Source organism: Coloeus monedula, assembly GCF_965178545.1.
Source record: "Coloeus monedula genome assembly, chromosome: 1".
Classification (NCBI taxonomy): domain Eukaryota; kingdom Metazoa; phylum Chordata; class Aves; order Passeriformes; family Corvidae; genus Coloeus; species Coloeus monedula.
In genome coordinates, this window is record NC_138781.1 from 43,405,636 (window position 1) to 43,428,067 (window position 22,432).

A 22,432-nucleotide genomic window follows, 5' to 3' on the forward strand; every position below is an offset into this window, starting at 1 on the left:
GTATTTGGTGCAGCTGGTGTTGAGGGGGTGTAGCCAGCTGTTTGCTGGAGAAATGCACCGTTGTTCCATTTATTTTGTATCAGAGATTTTTAGCTGCTTCCCAAATGACCGCCATTTCTTCACACTAAAACCTCTTCCTTTATTCATAAGACTTTATCTTCCTCAGTGTAGTATTCTGTATGCCAGAGTCCTTTCTCCTGTTTGATTCTCAAGACTCCTTCTGTGCATATCATGATACTTAGTTTTATTAATTATTTTGTTCTGTCAGTCATGTCTGGTCAAAGACATTTCTCATAGGTATAGACTGTGGAATTCCAGTTTATTTTTGAAAAATCACTGAAGTGTGAATGAAAACTGTCTTCATGGTTCTGGATGTTCAATTAACTGAATGTGAGGCTTAGATTGGAAGCGTTGTATTTCCAAGCTCAGAAATACTCCTTTAAATAGAAATCTATGAAATATATAATGTAGAAAAATTCAGGGAAAGAATTTTTTTTTTTTAAATTCCCTTGATTATTCTTGTGTCTGTGTGCTGGGGAGTTGCTGCACCAGTTGTGTACCAGCGATAGCAAAGTAAAAGAACGTCCAAAGAATTAGCGGCCACTATCTCAGAGAACTTGTTTATGCTTTATAGCAGGGTAATAATTCCAAAATATTTCTTCAGCATGATTAATGGTGTATCAGATAAAAATCCACCCTGACTAAACTCAGGGAGTGCCATTCTCAGTGTGTTCTTGACACGCCACAAGTTTGCCATTGTGCTTTCTTTTGGTTTGTTTCTCAGTGATGAAATCTACATCATTCGGTATTATCTGTCAGCCAGGTGCTTATTTGTAGGCCATCAGCTGAGAGTTTTTTGTCCACAAACACCATGAGACACTTCTTGGCAAATGACCTCTTTGGGTGGGAACTGCTGTCTTAGCAGGACTTACTCCAGTGAAAAATATGTGTCACTTCAAGTAAAAGGTTGGGAAACAGTGACGCTGGTGTTGCTCTTTTAAGAAGTCTTGGGATTAGTGTCACAGATCTTCTAAACATGACTGTGAGGGTTCCTTTGTCTCTGATCCCAACTTTTTTTTTTTTCCCCCCTTCAGGCACAGCTGGAAGCTCAGAGGGCGACTCAGGACTTTCAGAGGGCCACTGAAGTGCTGCGTGCTGCCAAAGAGACCATTTCGCTTGCTGAGCAGAGGCTCCTGGAAGATGACAAGCGTCAGTTTGACTCTGCCTGGCAAGAGATGCTCAACCATGCTACTCAGAGGGTAATAGAAACTTGTCCCAGCGTCTGCCTTTTCCATACTTGATGGTCTCCTGTGGTGTATGAGGCCCAGTTTCCAAAAGACCAAATTTTTCTTTTGGTCCAGGTACATGACATGTAGGAAATGAAGCTATGAAAAATTATGAGGCCTAAGGTTAAATGATCTGGGCCTTGGGCTGCTTCTGGGACAGCTCTAGTTCTTGGTATGGTGGTGCTGTAGCAGTGGAGTAGCTCTCTACAGAAAATAAAAAAAAGTTATTACCATCTATATTACAGGGATAAACAGTGTCTTAAGGCATGTCTGCATTTGGAGTTGTGCCAGAATAACTGCATGGGAATGCCTATTCCTGAATACATGTGTTATGGGAGCATTTACCCTGGAAAAACAGGGACATGTTCCAATTTTAGTATAACCTCTTCTTAGTATGGACTAAATTGAACAGGTAACTGGTTCAGAAATGTGTGTTTGAATGTAGAATTACTCAAAATTATGTGTTGCATTTAAGCTTGCATGCTGCTTTATCCTGAATTAAATTTGGAATTTAGACGAGGTCCTACCTCCTTTGTAAAGTCTTTTTAAACTTACAGAAGAGATGAACCATCTAACAAAGAAAGGCAGTATTCTTTCTAGCAGATGTCAAGAAGAATTTTCCTGTAATTTGTCTTGTCTCTTTTTTCCTGTTAAAAAAAAAAAAAGGCACAGAAAGGTTTTTTTTTTAACATAAAAGAACCAAAAATCTAAATTAAAAACCTTTGTTCTGTCATTTCCTTAATATGCCAGTGAAGCTGAACTTGCTATTCCAAACATGTTATCATGCCATACAATGCTCATATTGTCTTGCAGTCCTCAATGCAACAGCTCTGTTGTGTTGCAGAAGCTTCTCAGTTATAAGAAAGCTTCTATTTCAGAGTGGATTTTAAAATCCAGCTGCCTCATGAAGAAACAGGGAACAGAAAGGATGTTGGCTGTGTGTAGGGGAGAGATAGAAAACCTGGTATACATTAGTGAGAAAATGAACTCCAGGGTACTGTTTGTGTTATTGTCCCTGTTATCATTTGGTATTTGCAGATCTGGTGACCTCTGTGTTTATGAGGAGAGACCCACCTTTGCAGTGTGCATGTGCCAGCTGACATTTTTCCTAGCTGTAATCCCTGCTCAGTATGAACAAAGTCCAGAAATAGATAATTTTTGATTCTCAGAATTGATAGATGAGAAAAACTGGAAGCATCAAAGGAGTTGCTTAGAGCTCCTGATTGGGAAACTGCTGAGTTTTGGTGGACAGCGACAGCAATCTGCCTCTCTCTAGCTGGCATAACAAAAACTTTTGTTGGGGTGGGTGAGGAAGGAAACAATGGCAATTTGAGAGTACAAATGAATTCTTCTTTTCCTTGGCTATTTCAAAGGCATCCTTGTATCCTTCTACAACCCTTGATCATTCCCTGACTGTGAGTCTGTGAGAGGTGTGCACCTGAGATGAGCAAACCCAGTGATTCAGAGCAGCAGATGGCTGCTGGCAGTGTTTGGTGGAGTCACGCTGGTGGTGTTGATAGGTGCCATCAGTGATTGTAGGATACCTGCTTGCTGGAGGGCTGATTCAAGCCATAATGCCTCTGATTTGTTAGAGCTGAACAGCAGATAAGGAACTTAGGTGTACGTATTGCAGCTGTAAAATCTCCTAGGCTGGACTGTATAGAGCAGCTGAGGGCTCCTGGAATGGAAAACTTGTTATCCAACAATTCCTGGTGCTTAAAATAGTCTGGGTAAGCTCAGTTCCCAGAAAACAGCCATCTGTACCTTTCCAGGGTGCAGCAGGTTTTGAGAGAGTTGCATGGAAGTTTGTCTTACGATTTTCATTGGCCATGGTGGAGGTCTTGAGGCTAAGGCCAGAGCCAAGAAGGGTGAAAATGCTGTTGGAAGTCCTGGCTGAACACACCCAACATTAGTTTGTTTGGAGTGCTTGACTGAGTTTTTATCTTCTCTATGAGTGGAGTGAAAACTTCACTTGGCTTCAGTGCATGCAATTAATGGAAGTGTTTAGTGTTCAGTGAGGCAAACAGAATAATCAGGATCTCGGGGAGCAGAAAACATTGACATTCCCTACCAAGCTATGGATGAAAACAGGTCAGAGGATGAGATCTTGTAGAGCAAAAGTTCTCCTTGACTGCCACAGTGTTGCTGACAACTCAGATCATTAACTATGAATTACATTAGGAATCACTAATGGAAAAAACTGTTTCTTAGGGTGAAGGCTGAGGACTAAGAAATAGGCGCCTTCTACTTGCACAAATAAAATTGCTCTTGGAGAAAGCTTCTGCAGTCTGGTTATTTGGATTTTCTAGCTTTTTTTGCATGTATTTATAGATGACAGTTGTCATCTATAAATGAAGAGAATAATCTTGCACTGAACCTTGTATGGCAAGGACTCAAGTGCAGAAAAGCACCTCTGAGCCAGATTTTAGAAGTGGGCTACTAATTCATTTGTTTCTCTACTGATAGAAATGTCAGGCAAGAGTAAAGTGTTTTTATTTGCTGTTCTAAGGCACGGGCAGCAGGCTTCACTGAATTAATCTGTAACTTGGAACCAAACCTAAGCCCTGTTAGCAGCTTGGTAGCTGACAAACACTATAAACAGAAAGCATAAAGAAAAAGGGTAGGCAAGAGAACAAATGAGAAACTGATTTCTTATACAGCTATGTGTGGAAGTGCTGCCAGGTTATTTTTGCACTTGACCCTATGGATATAGACAAAGACTTGGTGTCCAGAGTACCAAACAGGAAATGCTGTTTCCAGACCCTCACTGGGAGGACATAGAGATAAGGGTTGTATGTTGTAATTGCTTTTTGATGTCTTGATAGTCTGAAAAGATATTAACACTATTTTTAATGTGACCATCTCTCAGGCTTCTGTAAACACGACTTTTGTAGCCACTGATGTAGAAAATCACACAATTCAACTGATGCGAAATGGGAGAGTTACCGAAATTTTGTTTTTCCTGGATGAGCTGGAAGCATAACGTGTGGAAAATCTTTCTATTCGTGAAGCAGGCAGAACCAGCATGAGCAGGTACAGGGAGTACAGGCTGTCACTCAGAAATTTCTTTGCACCTTCAAGTTTGAGCTATGTTTCCAAAGGGGGCTGGGAGCATAAACAGGAGCTTCACTCCTGCCTACCTGCCTGCGAAGATGGAACTAATCCCTGCAAATGTCTGTGCTTGAGCTAAATGTTCACAACAGTGAAGCACCGGACTGTGGTTCAATCCTGCAAGTCAGACAGCTGCTTTGCCCATTTCTATTCTTAACTTGATGCACATTTTGGGGTAAAGTCCTGTGGTTTTTTTCTAGATGTCCGTTTTTCCACAGATCTGAGAAATGTAATGATGCTTAGATTGGAATTTAGCTCATCAGTGTCAGGTGTCTAGAGCCTGACTTTGTATCACAATTACTTGCCAAAAGTTCCATTATGATGAAAGGCGGTCTGATCAATAAGTGGTGTCTGGAGAGCAATTCATGTGGCCAGAGGGGCAAGGTCATTTTAAGATAAATTCTCTGTTGATTATAATGGAAATGTAGACAAGCTTGATGAGCTCTTAAGCTGCCTGGGGAGGAAAAATACTGTTCACTCTTAGCCATTGGCTTAGCAGGATTGTGGTAACTGCAGTGTCTCTTTAAAATTCGGTGATGATGTTTTTGCTAGTGGATGCCAGCGTGTTAGTACCTTGAATTGTAATGCTGCAGTTTGGGGTGCAGAGAGCAGGGCTATGAAAGAGGGTCCTGTGAAAGGAAACTTGCACACAAAGGATATTGAATTTCGGAGGGATGGAGGAAAAAGGTCTTCACATTTATGTTCCTACTGAAAATAATTCATAAAGATGTACAAAAGGAAAGTACTGACAGATGTGTTACCTCTAGTTTGAGACAAGCTGGAGCAGAACGGAAGACCCTTCATGAATTTCAAGAGAAATTGCTAATTTCTAATTGCTGATGCAATCTGCAGTCTTAAAAAGGTTCTGCTTCTACAGTCTTTCCTGAGATATGTTCAGTTCATAAATTCTGGCAGGGAGAAGAAATGTTTTGGCTCTTGATCATGAGACATTTTAAAAAGGAGAGGATGAGGGGAGAGTAAAGAGGGAGGAGGCATGCTCCCTCTTGGATTAATTTGGCTTGTGAAGCTCCCTTTGATATTACACCATGAAGTACCATCTGTCAGTGTAAAATGTGTGGGTGCTTTCGTGATGTAGAGAGGAGAGATACTTCCTGCAGCTAGAAAAACTTAGAGGAAAAAGGGGGAGAAGAAAAGTCTGTGAAAGTAACAACAAAAATACCACATCATTCCTTGTCCTAATCTCTTTGTCACTTTATCCTGGAAATGCAGTGATTTTTTGCAATCCTTTGTATTGTTGATTCTCTCCTCCTGTCTTACTAATATTGCATTGTCTCTCTCCTCTTTTATTTTTAAGTCGTCCCCTAGAAGAACAATAAATTTAATTTTTTTTGTGAAAGAAACGGTCCTTCTGAGTAATCCTCTGGCTTAGATGGTCAACTTTGCTCAACTCCACTGATAAAATTTTTCTTTTGCATTTGTTGTTACTACTGAAATTTTGTCTGGAGTCCATTTTTTACTTCAGATTATGGAAATACTTTGGGTGGAACAAAGCTACTTGTCCAGATTTATTGATGGAAAATATATACTCTACACTGACGTTCCTTTTCCAGACAACTGGGTAGGAAATAGGGGTTAGGGAAGAAGAGGAATTGATCAATCCCAATGATGAGGGTATTTGCTTGCTTTGTTTTCATTACTTGTGTCTTACAGCCTGTGCTTTCCTGGGAGCGTGAGTTCTGCCTGGAGTAGGTGATCCAGTAGTGAGGGACAGGCAAGGGCTACAGAAATGTCCAGTGATTGTGTGGGTATCCTAGAAGTTCATCCATTCTGGGTGTTTTTGTCCAAGAGTATGTCCCCTGTTCACCCCAAGGGTGAGCTGAAAGGCAGGTACAGTGTAAGGAGGTGAGATGTGTCTCAAGCAGCCTTTAAAGAGATGTTATCCTCACTTCTTTCTCTGCTTTTTTCTAAGTGATGCTGTTGCATCTGTGATGGCTTAGGAGCATCTGCTGATGCCTTAAGAGGCCTCCTGGAAACAGAGGCTAGACAGGAGTAAGGGAATAAGGTAGGTATTTGAAAGGCCTTCAAAGGTACCCCCTGGGGGCCAGAGGCTACTGCCAAGATGGACCCCGAGATGGACGACAGGTCACGAGTTCTTCACACTTTCATAGGTTTGGTTCATTTGCATAGCAGGGTTAATTCTCCAGTTAAGGCTTTGGTTTAATGATGTAATTCCCCTCAGCTTTCCCCCCTTAGAGGGTCTTTGGTTTATACTTTTGGGCCTAGGACAGTCTGGGTGTCCTTGGAGAGCAGGCCCAGAGAGGCTTTGTTATGTCTGCCTAGCACGAGAGAGCAGAAATTACCAGGCTACAAGAAACTTCAGAGTCACACACTAAGCAGTACAGAATTTGAAAAATATAAAAGTTAAAACCTAAGGCATCACTACAAGGCAAGGTGGGTGGTAGAAGCACTTGGATTAGACAAACCAGCTTATTTGGTAACTGTGACCAAGAGCTTGTTTACAAGTCCATCTGACACTGCAGTTTTTTCACCAAATGTGTTATTAGTGCTAATAAAAAGTACTTCTTTCCTTCACAAGCCTATCTGTCTTTTTCTAAACCTTCTCCCAGGTATTATCCTGAGCCTTGGGTGTGCACCTTGAGCTGCTGTCCCAGGGAAAGGGGACAGGCTGTCTCTGCAGAGGTGTGCAGACAATGTGAGCATGGTGACAGAAAGCCCATAGGAAAACAAGGGTTGGGGGTGGGGCAGGGGGGTGGGAAGAGAGATTTTCTTACATCACTATTTTCTCAAAAGAATTAAGTATATAGCCTTTTCCCCCCCTTTCTTGCTGGAAAAGGTAATGAACATATGGCTGGCAGCAAATTCCACATTTTGTCAGGTATTTTGAGGCATTTGCAATCTTTCATCCTCAAAGCCCAGTTCTGCAGGGTTCAGCATTTCTGTGATATTTGATATGAAACATTTGAAAAATCAGCATGATACTGGACACCTAACCTGCTTATGACCCTGGTGCTGGTCTTTCTTAGCACGTGATTTATCAAAATTCATGCTAATTTTGCCCCAAGAATGGATGCAAGAGACTGACATGTAATTGAGCATTGGGAAATTCCGGTTGTTCCATTATTTTTTAGCTTACTGTGTTTTTAAATTGCAGTTTCCTTGCCACTCTAGAAAGAAGATGAACCACCTTCTGTGCAGTCTTTGGAGACTGCAGTTTAATTTAGGAGATTTCCATGTTAAAACCAGCCTTGTCTGACACGTTTCACTAAGGAAAGTCGTTGCACCAACTGGCTTTAAAACAGTTGCTTGAGATAAGAGGCTGCAGTTTATTTTTGAGGATGCAGGAGATAGTATGTTATGAGCCTGATAGATTTCCCCCCCCCTTTCTTTAAAAATGGATGCCTTATATAGATGAGAAAGTTGAAGGGTTTTGGAGTTGACTGTATTATTTTATATCTGATCAAAAGATCCTTTGAAAATCTTTATTTCTCATAGTTTAAAGTTCTGTAGCAATTCCTTTCCTTAATAATGAGTGGTGTGTGCAGATGAGCAAGAAGTGGCCTCCAGGTGTGGCAGCAAGAGCTACGAGTTGATGCTGATGGAGTTTGGCTTTGGCAGTTTCACGCATTCATTTAGGCATCAGAAAGGACAACATGAGAGTTTTCCTGAGAGGAGCAGCGCTCCAAGCAAGTCAGAGTTTACCATCTCTTTTCCCTGTTCAGTTCAGCCAGAGGGCTAGGAGGGCTAGCACACTTTTTCCAAAACCTAGAGCTTTGTGGGTGAGGTTATTTAAAATCAAGATATCTTGAATATTCTCTCTGCATCTGCAAGCTCAGATGCACAGTCTGGTGGTGGGAGCCAGTTGGAGCAAATATGCTTGAAGCTGCGGAGTAGTTGGTATCACAGCTGAGGCATTTCAAAATCCAGTACTGGAGAAAATGAAGTCCTGCCATTTTTTGTATAAATACCTTCTTAGCTGCAAGAAAGGAAGCTTAAAAAGATCACCTGCTTTCCCCTCAATAGCTAGACCAACAAAGAGGTGTCACCACTTTTGTGACTTTAAATAAATTAGTCACCTCCCTGTCTGGATCTTGACGGCTAGTGCACTAAATAAAACACATTTTCTGACACCTCTGACATTGTAAATTTGGACATTAAAAGTACCCTGGATAGAGCTACTGGCAAAGCTTGGCTATGGGATACCAACAGTGCAGCTAATGGAGAGGCATTTACTTTTCCTGTTCCAATGCTTGACAACTCTTTCAGTGAAGAAATTTTTCCTTATATCCAATCTAAACCTCCCCTGGAGCAACTTGAAGTCCTTTTCTCTTTCCTGTACCTTGTTACCTGGGGGGAGAGGCCAAGCCCCACCTGGTTATACCCTCCTTTCAGGTACGTGTAGAGAGCAATAAGGTCTCTCTGAGCCTCCTTTCTCCAGGCTAAACAACCCCAGCTCCATCAGCTGCTCCTTATCAGACTTGTGTTCAAGATATCTTGATACATGAGGATAGTGGGCTGGTCATCATCATAGCTTCCCTTGTCTGGGTCGTGGGGGTGTCAGCTCAGGGCTTGAACCTTTGCATTTTCAGTGTTGAAACTGTGCTTTCAGGCATCTCAGCTGTTTTAAGAGAAGAGCCATCTCAGACACACAGTCTTCTAGTGACTGGTGATTCAGGCCAAACTGTATTTGAGTCCTCCCGCTGCCATGGTTGGTGTTCAGCCCTTTCCAGAGTGATGGGGCTGTAGCTGGGAGCTGACCAACCTGCCAGCTCTGTGCTGGGGAAGTCAAGTTCCTGGGAGAGAAGCAGGAGGAAGCATAAACATTGCTCTTGAATGTAGTTGGGTGACTTCTGCTAGTGTTGCTTCTCTTGTGAATATCTAACTGGGTTAAATAATGGATGATCCCAAAAGCTGACAGTCTGCTGTACTTCCTGTAAGAGGGATTATGTGAAAACCTGTAACACCTCTCATAATTACAGTGTTTGAAGACTTGACATGTTGCTGTTCTTTTCGGGAAAGACTTTTAAGCAGGTTCACTGAAAAAGTAATTTTTTTCTATGCCCTCACTTTCCTGACATGAGGTGATTGGAGAGATTATAAAGTTGCTGTTAATTGAAATGATAAGAAGTGGATCATTGTGTCTTGCTGCTCAACCTGTTCTTTTCCCCCTCTTGAAGGTCATGGAGGCAGAGCAGACCAAAACAAGAAGTGAGTTGGTTCACAAGGAGACTGCAGCCAAATACAATGCTGCCATGGGAAGGATGAAACAACTGGAGAAGAAGCTGAAAAGAGCCATCAATAAATCAAAGTATGTTTTATGTTTGGAGAGGAGTTTAGTGGTGAAAACTGTGGGGGGGAAATACCTGTTCTTTGGGGGTTTTGAACTTGCAAAAGGGTATTGCTCTTTGGGTTCCTCTCTGTGTGTAGCAGCCTCACAGCACAATTGGTACTGGTATTTGTGCTTGTTGTTCTTCTAAGTGTCTTTTGAAACACCTGGCTTGATAGACTGGTGAACTAACTACATGGGGTAAGAAACCTTTTCTGAGGAGCATCTTGGTCTTGTTCTAGTGCACTGAACTCCTTGGTGGCGTGTGACTTGAGGAGCAGGCTCATGGGATCCACACATGTGCTGTCTGCAGAGCTGTGTGTGTAGATGTTTCGCAGCCTGGGATTGTTCACAGTTCTTATTTTTAGTTAGGAGAGCAACAAAGCAAGTGACGGAAAGCTGAAAGGTGTGAGTCTGCATGGGTGTAACGTACTGTACATGAGGCTTGTTTACTTCCTGACACTGCCATGGCAAAGCTGTGTGAGAGCCATTCTTGGGGAAGGAAACACCTTTCAGAGGGCATAGCTAAGCAGCTTGTGTCATTAATAATTGTCTCTGCATTTGCTGTGCAGTTTGGCTCTGTTGCAGAGAAGTGAAACAGCTTTTTTTTTCAGAACCTGTGTGAAATTTGGCCCTGTTTACAACCAATTCTTAATCTTCTTTGTATTTCACAGACATTTTTTAAAAAAAAATATTTCCAGACTGTGGCTTGTCTAAACAATCTGCTTGCTGTATTTAGAATTTAATTCCCTCCATCTAAAAATGACTTTTTGGTGAAATCAGTCAACTAGAAATCTATTTTGATTGGGGTTTGCTCAATTCAAGAAAGGATTAGCACTTCCCAAGCAAGATCCAAGCATGTTTGCCGAAACAGTGTAGTGGTGTGACTTCCTAGAAGGAGCGGCATGCTGTTTGTCTAGCACTGTGCAGGGGCTGTGAAAACCATCGTCAGATCACCAAATGACAGATTCCTCTGGATAAGGGCAATATCTGAGAACAGTTTTGGCTGCTAGGAGTTCCTTCCTTGCAATAAGATTTAAAATAAAGACCATGATTAAGTTGTCAGTGCATAGCTTTCTATAATGATGGTGTGGAGCCTGGCGTCCCAGCTGCCTCTTGTGTGATGTGCCTCAGAGTTTTCATTTCCTTGCTGGAACTACCCTCAGAGGGGTGTCTCGTGTCATTCTCCTTGGGCCAAGCTGGTTTTCACTTCTGTGGAAGGATCCCAGTATATTCCTTTGTCTCACAGCAGGGCTGACTGCAGCATAAACCATCTAGGTAGGGTGTTTTGGAGTTCCTTTAATAAAGGGTGTACAGAAATGCCACTTCTAACCTAGTATTAACATGAAAGATGCCTGGTGGCACAAATAGTTGCGGATGTCTTTGAAGTCATGCTACATAGGGATGTTGGAAAGGTCAGTCATTTCCCAGCATTGCAATTTTCACATAAAGGAAAATTGCAACTGAACTGAAAACATCAGTGCTGTCAAGTGGCTACAGAAGCTGGGAAATGAGGCTGCTGAATTTGTGGCTGTTTGTATTGTAGGGTGTAGCTGGCCTCTAGCTGCTTTTCAGGAAGGATTTAACACCAGCATCCTGCTCTGACCTTCTCCCTGGGTGGTGTGGGAGCACTGGCTGTAACACTTGGGCCTTTCTGGCCTTTTGTTCATCTTCTCTTTAAACTCTTGGATAGATGTGCTGAATGAGTTGCTCTCTTTTGGGCAGAAAATGATTTGCATTTGCTCCTTGCTTCAGCTGGGATTAAGATGCTTAAAGCATTACTATTTTGAAAGCAAGACTGGGGCATCCTGGAGGAAAGTCATTTAGATGATTTACCGTGTAAAGTTGATGATCGAAGGGTTATTGGATAGTTTCGTTTTGGTTTTGTTTTTAATTTAGTTTCTGGGTGTTTATTTGCTTGTAAGCTGTGAAAATGCATACGGCTGCATGTTCTTAACAGTCACCAGATCTTCTGGCTCAGTGCCTCTGAGCTGTAGGATAATGAACTCGCCTGTGTTAGCTGGTTTTTGGAAGTCACTTTCTGCTCTGGCAACTTGGGCAAAGTGCCTTTCACTCTTCCTGTCACTGACTTCAAAAGCACTTTGTGCAGTGCCCTGGACTCAGCTGGCCAGTGATGTAGGATTGCATCTGTGGGCGATTCTCCCACCCTGCTGAGTTACAGACCAGCCCTCAGTGGCTACAGGGCCACGGATGTGAGGGAATGAAGTGACCCCAGGACATGGGAGTCCCTCCCCTGCCAGTGCCCTGGTTCCTGCTGGCATCAGGTGCCCAGCTGTGTGTGAGCCATCAGTGAGCAGGAGTGTTTGGTCTTGGTCTCCTTTTGGTGGCTGAGGTGGGGTTTTTCTTGCCTGTTGCACGTAAGTGTTCCTGCCTGTATGTGCACGTGTAGGCATTTGTGTATACACACATGTGCATTTATGTGTTGTTTTTTCACACCATGCAAACACACGTGTGCTTGTTGCTGATAGAGAGGGGACTTTTCCCAAGGCTTGTGGAAGCTGGTGGGAGGTTAGGACTCAAGCCTGGTTGTTCCCTCCCAGCTGGCTCCAGGGTAAGGAAGGTTGAGAATCGGGTCATTTGAGGTGAGTGGGTTTCAATGCTTTCCCTGTGCATGTTTCCCTGCAACACCATTCTGTCACTATCTGTGTGCTCCCATTGCTTTGGGGTATGGCTGTAGGAGTCCTTTATCTGTTGAATCCAAATTCTCCACTGCAGTGTTTTATCCTGCCTGGCAGGTGCATCTGTGTAGCCTTGGGCAGGGTTATGTCCCAGTAAGGGAAGGCAGAGGTGCATTTTCGCTGGATCTTGTCCCTGGAAGCATGGAGACTTGGCTGTGCGCTCCTGATGATGGTGGGAAGGTGCTTAAGAATATCAGAGCTGGAAATTACCTACTCTAATGGAAACACAACTCAGTTATTTTGTGTGTGACTGTGTCGTGATTTCAACCCTTCAAAGAATATAGGATCAGAAAGCCACAGCTTCACACTCCTGAAGTCCCAAATGCAGCTGCAGTAGGGCTTACAGCTCAGAAGAGCCTTGCTGTCAGGGTAGAAACACAACAAGGGTAGTTCACATTCTATTTCATGTAAAACCATATCCAATTGTTTATCTCTCCCCTACTTTCCAGGAGAGCTTCTGAGAGGGGAGAAGGGTAGTGAGCCCTGCTGAAATAACAGAGCTTTTCTTTTTTTAGTCCTGCTCAGTGTTGTATCAGATGATACTGGCTTGTGGGCTTCAAAACTTTGAGCATGGAAAGTGGTTTCAAGGCTTTGTACTGCACCTCTTAATACCCCTGTCCTCTTGCAACCTTATAAGCAAGTTTAGGGTAGTGCCTGGTGGCCACTCTTGGGAAATGTTGTGCCCTTGTATGTGGTGCTCTGAGCTCCCTTCACACCCTTCACTGAAAAACCCAAGAACTGCCCTTCTACCCCCCACACCTGAACATGGAGCAGGTTCACCCTCTGTGGGAATTTACATATGCTGTGGGCTCAGAAATCAGCTGAGTAGAGAGAGGATGCCTGTGCCTGAAGCTGGATGTTACATTTAAATATCTTGCAGAATCTAGGCCTGGAGGAATTATGCTGTCAACTCCAAAAACTGGAATTTTGCAATCTGTATTTAGGTCAAAAGACCCATGAGAAATAGATGCATTAGAGAGTAAGAGACACTGAGAACGTGTGTAGGTGTTCCATCATCTGAATAGTGGTCTCTTGGGATTGCAGTGGTACACAAAATAGCTGTGTTAATGCTACAAAGAGAGCAACTCCCACGCCAGTACACTGCATTCAGTCCCAGTGATTGTAAACAACTGTTCTTTGTTTTTCCACAGACCTTATTTTGAACTCAAGGCGAAGTACTATGTCCAACTAGAGGTAAGTATGTAATTCAGATCCATCTGAAACTCTTTACTGCTTACAGTAAATATTGAAATTGCATCTAAAGTGCTCCGACAACTGCGTTGTGTTTCTATACAAAGCCAATTCAAAACCTCTTGAGCAATTTGCTAAGCACATTTTAAAGATAAAAGACTAAGAGAGTCTTTGTTTCCTTGTGTGAAATATGAGTGTTTGAACTCTGTCAGAACCAAAAGAATACAGTTTGACTATCTTTGCTTCTTGTAGTTTAATGTATCTGGGATTTATTTGTTTGTCGTGGGTTTCATTTTTTTTTCCCCCCTGTATTTTGTGCTTCAGACTGTTTAGCTGTGCTTGCGGTGCTCTTTTATGTTCACTGGTTGGATCAATTAACAGAATAAGTAACCTGCTTGCAGTGCTCAAACATCACACAGATGTGAATTTCTGATTTGGGGTTTGGCATAAGAGGGATTTGGGATTTGGCTGGGTAGGCTTCCAGGGCTTTTTGGCATCTCTGTGCTGCATTCTGTGTGGTGCAATGATGACTGGCCAGTGCTTGGGCATAGCAAATGCCTTGCAGGGCACAGTGGCCCTGGGGTGGGCATGGCAGTTCTGTGTGGGATGGTAATCCCTGCTATTACAGCCAGTCTTGGAGCTGTGAGGGCAGAGTAGCCCTACAAATTCAAATGCAAGAATCACTCTCTACCTGAGTGACTTTTGCTGCATGTGGCCCCCAAAACCAGGAGCTTGGCTTCTCGGAGTTGCAGGGTGGTGGCCGGTACTGTTGTTGTGTGGGATGTGCTCAGGGTTTACATGGAGCACGTTGCCTTGGACTGCTGGCCATGGGTGCAGGAAGGCTCCAGTGGGGTGCTGGGTCGGTAGGAGCCTAGCTAGAAAAGTATTCCCATTCCTTGTCTGGGGTACAAGGCACATCCCACAACAGTTTTGAGAGTCCTTCCCTGGGCTGCCTGAGATTCAGCAGCATTTTGTAAGCCTCAGAGAGTCTGGTGTGCACCTTTTTCCTTGCCAGGATACAGGCTTGGGTGCCCTCTCCTACTCTGCCTTGCCTGCCTGCAGCTGCTGCTCCCTCAGGCTGAACCCTGGCCTGCCCTGGGCTGGATGCCAGCCCAATAATCCCATCTGCCTAGAAGCATCTTTTGAGAAATTCCCTTTTTTCCATGGGCAAAGGCCCACTGTTTGTGAGCCTGTTGCTTCTCCATGGCAGCTGCTCAGTGCCTTCCTGAAGCAAGGTGATTGTGTAAACTGTATAGAAGAAGACAGCACAGATTGCTTTTAATGCACATTAATACACAAAAACCAGCATTGAGACAGCCACAGACACACAATCAGTGTTTCCCCTTTGGGAAATAGGATGTACAACACTTTTGCCCTTGCTGTAGGGTGGTGTTTGTGCCTGGGAACACAGGAACTGCTGTATTACAGCTGTCAGGGTTTGAGGTTTGCTGCTGTCTGCTCTGCAGATCTGGTGAGCAGAAGTGATGGGTTTGGTGCTCAGCAGAGAGTGGGGCTTAGCCCCCTCAGGGGTTACCCCCAGCCCTGCTGTGCCCTGCAAACCTTGGGGTGGTTCTGCGGTAAGCAGTGACATAGTTGAGAGTGCATTCCTGTTAAGGAGAGATCCTGCATGTTCACATGTTAACAGGGCCTCTGCTCTGTGCTCAGCCAGGGGCCACGACCACACTCCAGAGGCAGTCCCAGTCCCTGGCTCCTGTGGTTGGCCTTGCTCTTGTCTCCTTCACAAGTGCCACTGCTTGTGCCAGGGTGCTTCTGAATTCTGAACTCTGCCATCCCCCAGATACCAGCCCTGGTTTGTGCTTGCCTGTCCAGAGCCAGGGCACCTGGACACATAACAGGAACTGTGTGCTGTGCCTTGTTTGTAGTGAAAGTCCATCTAATACCTGTCTCCCTTGTTTAGCAACTGAAGAAAACAGTGGATGACCTGCAGGCCAAACTGGCCCTGGCAAAGGGAGAGTATAAGACTGCCTTGAAAAATCTGGAGATGATCTCAGATGAGATTCATGAGAGGAGAAGGTCCACTGCCATGGGGCCCCGAGGATGTGGCGTGGGTGCCGAGGGGAACAATACCTCTGTGGAAGACCTGTCAGCGAGTAAACCGGAGTCAGACACCGTCTCCAGTGAGTACAGAGCACTGTTGTGCTTGGGAATATCCCGTGGGCATCGTAAGGAATGCTGACGTTAGGGTTGCTCTGTGTATTCTGCAGTTTTGAAATTTGCTGGCTGTTGTGAGACTGTGGCTAAGTTATGACACTTCTTGTTATTGCAGGAGTTGATTACATTCTTTAATAGCCAATTTTCAAGGGAAAGGGTAATGAGTTAAAGTGCATCAGCCATTCTCTTAACATCTCTGTAGTTTTTTGTACAGTGCTGTGTGTAAGGAGCGAAATTAATGCACTTCAAAGCATGTGTCTAATTTTAAGCCAGTGCTGCTGCTGGCAGTGACTTGCCTGGAGTGGTCGCAGGCTGTTGCAGATCATTCAGCCAGCCTGGGAGCAGACTTTTTGGATCAAGTGTTGTCTTCCAGTGCTTGGCCTGTGGCAGAGGGAACTCAAGTTGTGGCTACAGTAGTACAGAAAGGTGTGATGCTCACATGGAAGCGTGTAAGGATAAGCTCCTTGGTGCTGCAGAGTCTTTTGCCAAGATGTGATTTCAGCAGAGCATGTGTGCTGTGAACAAGGAAGTGAAGAAGCAGCAATATGCTGGTGCACTGTGCTGAGGGGCTCTGTAGGAGATATTGGTGACAGCAACAACCTCCAAGCAAGCAAGGGAACCTCTGCTTTCTGGGGGCATGTGGGGACCTTGAGTTGCAAGGCCTGTTACATGGCGAGTTTGCATTTGTCCTGGCTGTGGGTGAAAGTGGATAGATGGGCATTGCATGTGGCCTACTTTTGCCTCCTTCCTGGACACTTTTTCCCCTTCTTGATGCAGAAAGTCTTCTTGCTGCCCAGTCCCAAAAATTCCAGTTTAATTTGTATTTCAGCTTCATTTTTGCAGGGAAAAGTCTAGGTCAGGATTGCAGGAGTTCACGATTGCACAGCCCTGGTGCCCAAAGGCAGAACATGCAATTTCCACATAGACACCAGTGTGTACTGGCACTGAGGCCTTGTAGCTCCGTGGTACAGCCTTGTGTGAGAGCTGGGAAGCAGCCCTGGGCTGGCCTCCACCCTCTGCAGTGGCAGGAGTTCCTGCACGATGTGTTGGTGCTCTCTCACTCAGTACTGTGCAGTTGGGACCTGAGTTGCAGCAGCGAGTGCTGTGTCTGGACAGCTGATGCAGCCAGCTTTTGGTATGGCTGCTTATCTTCTGCCATCCTGAATTCCTGAGGTTGATCCTTTCTGAGCTAGGCAGTAATTGCCTCTTTTGCATGCCCACAAGTCCCCCTCCTCAGGCAGGCGGCCTCCTGAAAGCCTTAGATATAACTGACTTTGAGGGTATCTTGTGCTGAAGGAGTTCAGGGGCCTGGCATATAGGGGCAGAAAGAGCCAGGAAAGTTAATACTAATTAATATTAGTTGCTGGCTCCCCTGGCTGCTGCTGAGGCTGCAGACAAGGACCAGCAGTGTGGGCTCATCCCTCTCTTTGAATTGCCCAGACTGACATGGGTGGAAAGACATCAGCTTGTGTCTGGTGCCATCACAGAACTGGGTTATGACAAGGCAAGACTAGCAGCCTGCCAGACTTAATAGCTAAAATAGCTTGGATTAAACTCTCATTATAACATGGGGGGAGGTTTCCACCAAGGTCCTTTTATATCTTGATTTCTGTCTGCCGGAGTTGGATAAAACACCTCGTCATCAGCAAGAGTTTCTTGGCCCTTGCAGATGCTCCTGTGCGTTATGGTGAATTTAGATGGTGAAAAGGAAGCTGCAGCTTAAACTGTGCTGCTTGTAGACTGCCTGATGTCAGTGCTTCTTGCCAAGCAGAGGACTCTAATTGGAAACATCTTTTTTGCCAAACCTTTTATTGCTTTCGCCCTCTGCAAAGTTACCTGTACTGCTCACCATATATTGATGAAATGCAGCAAGTGAGAAGAAAGGCCCTGCTGCAGTCTTGGATTTGACTTCATTAAAAACAAAACAACAAAACCCAAACCACAAGAAAAGCTGTCTCTGAGCATGAAGTGCCCTGGAGGGGGCTCAGGAATGTTGTTACCCATTTTATGTTTGAAGCCTTTTAGGTCAGTTTTGCAACGTGTAAGTGCAGTTCTGCAATCTGCAAGTCCAGCAGAAGGAGGCTGAACATCTCTGCCATAATCGTGTTAGTAGCTGCCTCTGTTGGCACCTTCGTGTCCAGGTGGTACCTGTGAGCCCCAGGCTGCCAAGGTGACAGAAGAACTTATTTGAAGCTTCTCCTTTGAGCCATTTTTTTAATGCTGCTGCTTTGTTCCTGCTGCTCTTCCAAGGCAATTCTGAGCCTCGCTAACAATGACAGGAATTGCAAGGAGGAGGAATTGAAGATAACCTCAGGTCACTGTGGATGTCTTGCTGTGTCTTGGACTTCTTCAGGACAGTGTGATTCCAGCACACACTTGTGTGCTGTAGAGGCTGATGCGTGTAGAGAACCTTCTGATCCCAGTGGGACTGCTTGTGTGCAGAAGTCTTTGGTCCCCAGCCTGCAATGTGCCTCTGAAGTGTGTTGAATTTCAGCAAAATCTACATCCTTGTGTTGCACAAAATGAAGCCTTTAATGGGTTTCTCCTCTGGTTGTTCATAAGGACCCTGCAGCTTAATCTAGACAGACAGTTTGGAGCAGGTTTGCTTTAATTAAAATTCAGATCTGAGCAAACACAAGCAGGGAAAAGTATACATGTTGGGGTTTTTTTAAAATTTGGTGTTGTTTGGTGATCTTCATTCAAAAAGGGATCTTGGGACCTATGTCTTTCTAATTAGCTCCTTAAGTAACCAGGAGGCTGTGCTGGGATCAAGGTAGTGCTGGGGGAGGCAGACACAGGGAATTGGGGCTGTAACCTAAGTTGTCTTCTGAAGACCATGAGTGAACAAGGCCAGCAGGGCTAGTAAAAATCCAAGAGCTTCTTGGCATGAGGAGCAGTAGTTGCTGCAGAGCGGCCCTTGCATGGCCTGGCCGGCAGGTGTGCTGCTCCTCAGGGCAGAACCAGGCTAAGGCTTTGCACAGGGGGCAGAAAACCAGAGTGGGCAGCCCATGGGTTAGCAGTGTGTCTGTGTATGGAAGATGCAAACCTGAAAAACTGCCTTTGCCTGGGAAGGTGCAGGAGAGGGGGGTTGAATTACTAACTGGAATGTTCTTTGAACATTGCAGTGGCTTCAGAGGTGTTTGAGGATGATAATGGCAGCAGCTTTGTGTCTGAAGAAGATTCAGAAACTCAGTCAGTGTCCAGCTTCAGCTCCGGTCCTACGAGTCCCTGTGATGTGCCAACTCAGTTTCCTCCTGCAACACGACCTGGAAGCCTGGATCTGCCCAGCCCTGTCTCCCTCTCTGAGTTTGGGATAATCTTTCCTGTCCTCGGCCCCCGGAGCGAATGCAGTGGGGCCTCCTCCCCGGAATGTGAAGCTGAGAGAGGTATGCACAGCTGGATTCGCTCTGGGCCAGTGTTTTTCAGCTTCATAAAGAGAGCAGGAAAACCTTCCCAGATCCCCTAGGCATATGCCAGGGAATGCTCTGACCTGTTGGCCACTTCTTTGGGGAAGGCAATTGTGGAAGGCCATTGTGGAAGGCCCTGTGTCTCAAAGTTAACAACAATGTCTGTAATGTATTAAGTATTGTTCTCCTGGCTGGGAACGTTCCCCAGTTCTGTCTTAGTTTGAGATTTTTCATGAAATAAGTGATCAGTGGGATTCTCATGGTACATTTATTTGGAGGAAAATCTGAGTTTATTTATTTAAATTACTGTCCTGCTTTTTGAAAAACTTGCTTTCCAGGGGGAAAAAAAACCAAAATCCCCACAAAAAATAACATGCCAGAAGGAGCTTCTTGCAGGCTCTACCAGCCCTGGCTGACTAACTCAGCCTAGAGGATTACCACTGCCCTTGTCTGCTCCATGCTAAGGCTGTTCTCACTAATTTGCTGATGCAATGCACAAGACAATCACAGCTTGGAAGGCCAACTTGGTTTTGTTAAAGCATCTTGCTCCTGCTCCTGTGATTTCTGTGCTTTGGCAAAGGAAGCTGCAGAGGCACCTGCTTGAAGCTTAACTTGTAGAATGAAATCCGGGTTTAACATCCAGTTTAATCCTTTCTTTGCAGGGGATAGGGCAGAAGGGGCTGAGAACAAGACAAGCGACAGAGTGAACAAGAATAGGAGCAGCACCAGGAGCAGCTCCACTGAAGGGCTGGCTCTGGATAACCGAATGAAGCAGCTCTCCCTTCAGTGCATGAAAATCAAAGAGGGAATATGCGCGGGCAGGAAAGCTGCCCAGATTGGCTGAGTCCTTCTCGTGCCCCGTCCTGATTAATGGGAGTCTAAATATTTATACATGAACTTCTAAGTGTTTGAAGAACGTTGTGCCAATAATATATGCCAAATCTTAAGCGTTTACTTTGAGAATTTACAAATGCACTAAGAAGTTTAATTGATGTGGAGGCTGAAGTTTTTATTCAGTAAATCCTTTGTAGGCCGGACGAGTTATCAAATGTTTAAGCTGTGCTCATATTTCACAGACTTTGTAAATTGTTTTGTAGCAGCCTGGCTGAAGCAATAACTAGTAATGTTCCCGTGTAAATTCATGCCAGTCGGGGGTCTGAAATTCAAGCCAGACATTTGCAGGGAGCGGTTTGGCTTCGGTTTTGTAGAATGAAATGCGGTTTAGATACAACTGATCTCTTGAGTACAAGTGGCATAATCTTTAAACATCTGTATTTGTCTGTATTATGCTGAAACTGTAGAAATATTTTGTATACAGGAAGACTGTTGCATGTGTGGGGTCTGAAAGCCTTCACTCTTCCCTTGGTGCTCACAGAAAGGATAAAATGAGTCATGCCTCTAAAAGCCTATAAAACAGACGGATGACAGGAAGGGGATGGTGATGCCCAGCAGTGGGAGGCCCTTTCTAGACACCTTCCTGAGTCTGGCTTGGACTCTGCAGCTGATTCCAGTGACCAAAAAGAGTTGATTGGCCCCTTGCCCTTCCGCTCCCCTGAGAAGTGAAGTATTATTTTTCAGCACTTTAAGTGTTATTTGTTTTGGTTGGTTTTTTTTCCTCAAAAATGGGAGTCATAGATGTTTTCAGGACGATTACGATAAGGGGTTTGCCCTTGAAATGTGCATGAAGAAAAGGAATTACCAGTGTAGATTGACAATGTGTTCTTAAGCTTCTCTGTAGGTTGTACTGTGTGGGGGTTTATAACTGTTAAAGGGACTTGGGATTTTAGTATGCCCTAGACAAAGTGTTCAATAAAACTAGAAAGGGCACGGGGCATGTTTTGCCAGCAGCTGTTAGGCAGTAGTAGTGTCTGATAATTATGCTAATAAGTGGTAGTAAAAATCCTAGGACTCTTCAGTTTTGGTGACTAAACATTTCTGAAAGCACCATTTTATCTAAAACATCAGTTTATATTGTTAATTTGATGGGAATTTTAGTATTGCCCAAAGTATTTTCTATTCTATGTTTTTGCAGTCCTGTTGTATTTCATCCCTGCCACAGCTTGTGTATCTATTCTCAAAGTTAATGTAAAATTCTTCACACTACAGTAAACAGTTTTGTTTTCCACATTCTGAGTCTGTGTAAGTGAAGTTTATCTCAGGTTTAGTCTCCAAATATCCACTTCCAGCTGAAGACTGCAGGCTGGGGTCACATTGGTGTTAGAATCCACTGCGGTATGTGGGCAACTGGTGCCTCTTTCCAGCTTCCCAAATCCCTGCATACATGGTTCACTTTTTATTCTGAACTGTGCCACAAGATGAGAGCTTTAGCCAGGTTCTCCAAAACTCCCTTAGTGTGCAGGAGGGAGGAGGAAGGTATTCTGTTACATTAGACCTCTGTACCTCTGCTGAAATCGGTTGTAAAGCCATGCAGAATTGGAGGCAAAGAATCCTGTTTTCATAAAATAGATTTATCACATTATAGCTGTTAAGCTGTAACTGTGTTAGACATTTGTATGTTTACATCTTCTGAAGACCTTAAGGCTGAAATCTTTCACTGCCAGCAGTTCCCACGCCCAGAAAATGCTTAGGAAAGAAATCTGTGGTTCCATTTTCTGATGTGATCATCACTTGGGGAAAAGCTGGGATAGACAGTATTAAATATGAAAAGCAGTACAGAAGTGCCACATTGTATTAAGCGTTTTTACTTAAACTTTCATAGTTGAGCTGTTGTCTGTGCTGCATTCAGTTACAAAAACTAGCAGCAGTCTTTGTGGTTGGATCTCACTTTTGCAGACCTCCCAGTCAACACCTGTTACATTTTCCTGGGTTCTTTGAATGGTTGTTTTGGTGGTGATTTTTTTTTTTAACCTCTCTTCCTATCAAATTTCTTCTCATCTTGCTTGTTCTGACTGGAAACCCAAACTTCCCACACATGGGCACAATGAGTTAATTTTGTGTGTGTGCTGCCTTGCATATGTCCTGATTGGGATAAAACCATTGCTCTGGAAGTTTGAAAGGGCCTTGAACCCCCTCTGCCCTTCCTTTTATTTCACCCTTCTGCAAGAGTTGCTGAAAGATCATGCTGCAGCCTTCCTCCTTTGGTGAGCCCCAGACTTGGAAGGTAAATCGCCCTTCAAATGTGCAAGGAAACAGGCAGAACTGTGTGTCTAATAAGTTAATGGAAAATTCATTTTATTTTAAAATTCATAAAAGCTGTAATTATAAATATGACAGACATAAATGAACATACATTGCTATGGA

General features: G+C 44.2%; 1 protein-coding gene across 1 annotated transcript in view; it reads left to right on the forward strand.

Annotated features, from left to right (window-relative positions):
• SH3BP5 (SH3 domain binding protein 5) overlaps positions 1 to 21,298 on the forward strand; it is a 52,057-nt gene extending 30,759 nt beyond the window's left edge. The window contains exons 4-9 of the mRNA XM_082289896.1: positions 1,095 to 1,259; positions 9,554 to 9,684; positions 13,553 to 13,595; positions 15,511 to 15,730; positions 18,890 to 19,150; positions 19,834 to 21,298. Coding sequence (XP_082146022.1) covers positions 1,095 to 1,259; positions 9,554 to 9,684; positions 13,553 to 13,595; positions 15,511 to 15,730; positions 18,890 to 19,150; positions 19,834 to 20,015 — 1,002 coding nt within the window. The 3' untranslated portion in view covers positions 20,016 to 21,298. The remainder of the gene's footprint in view (positions 1 to 1,094; positions 1,260 to 9,553; positions 9,685 to 13,552; positions 13,596 to 15,510; positions 15,731 to 18,889; positions 19,151 to 19,833) is intronic.
• Positions 21,299 to 22,432: the final 1,134 nt, after the last annotated feature.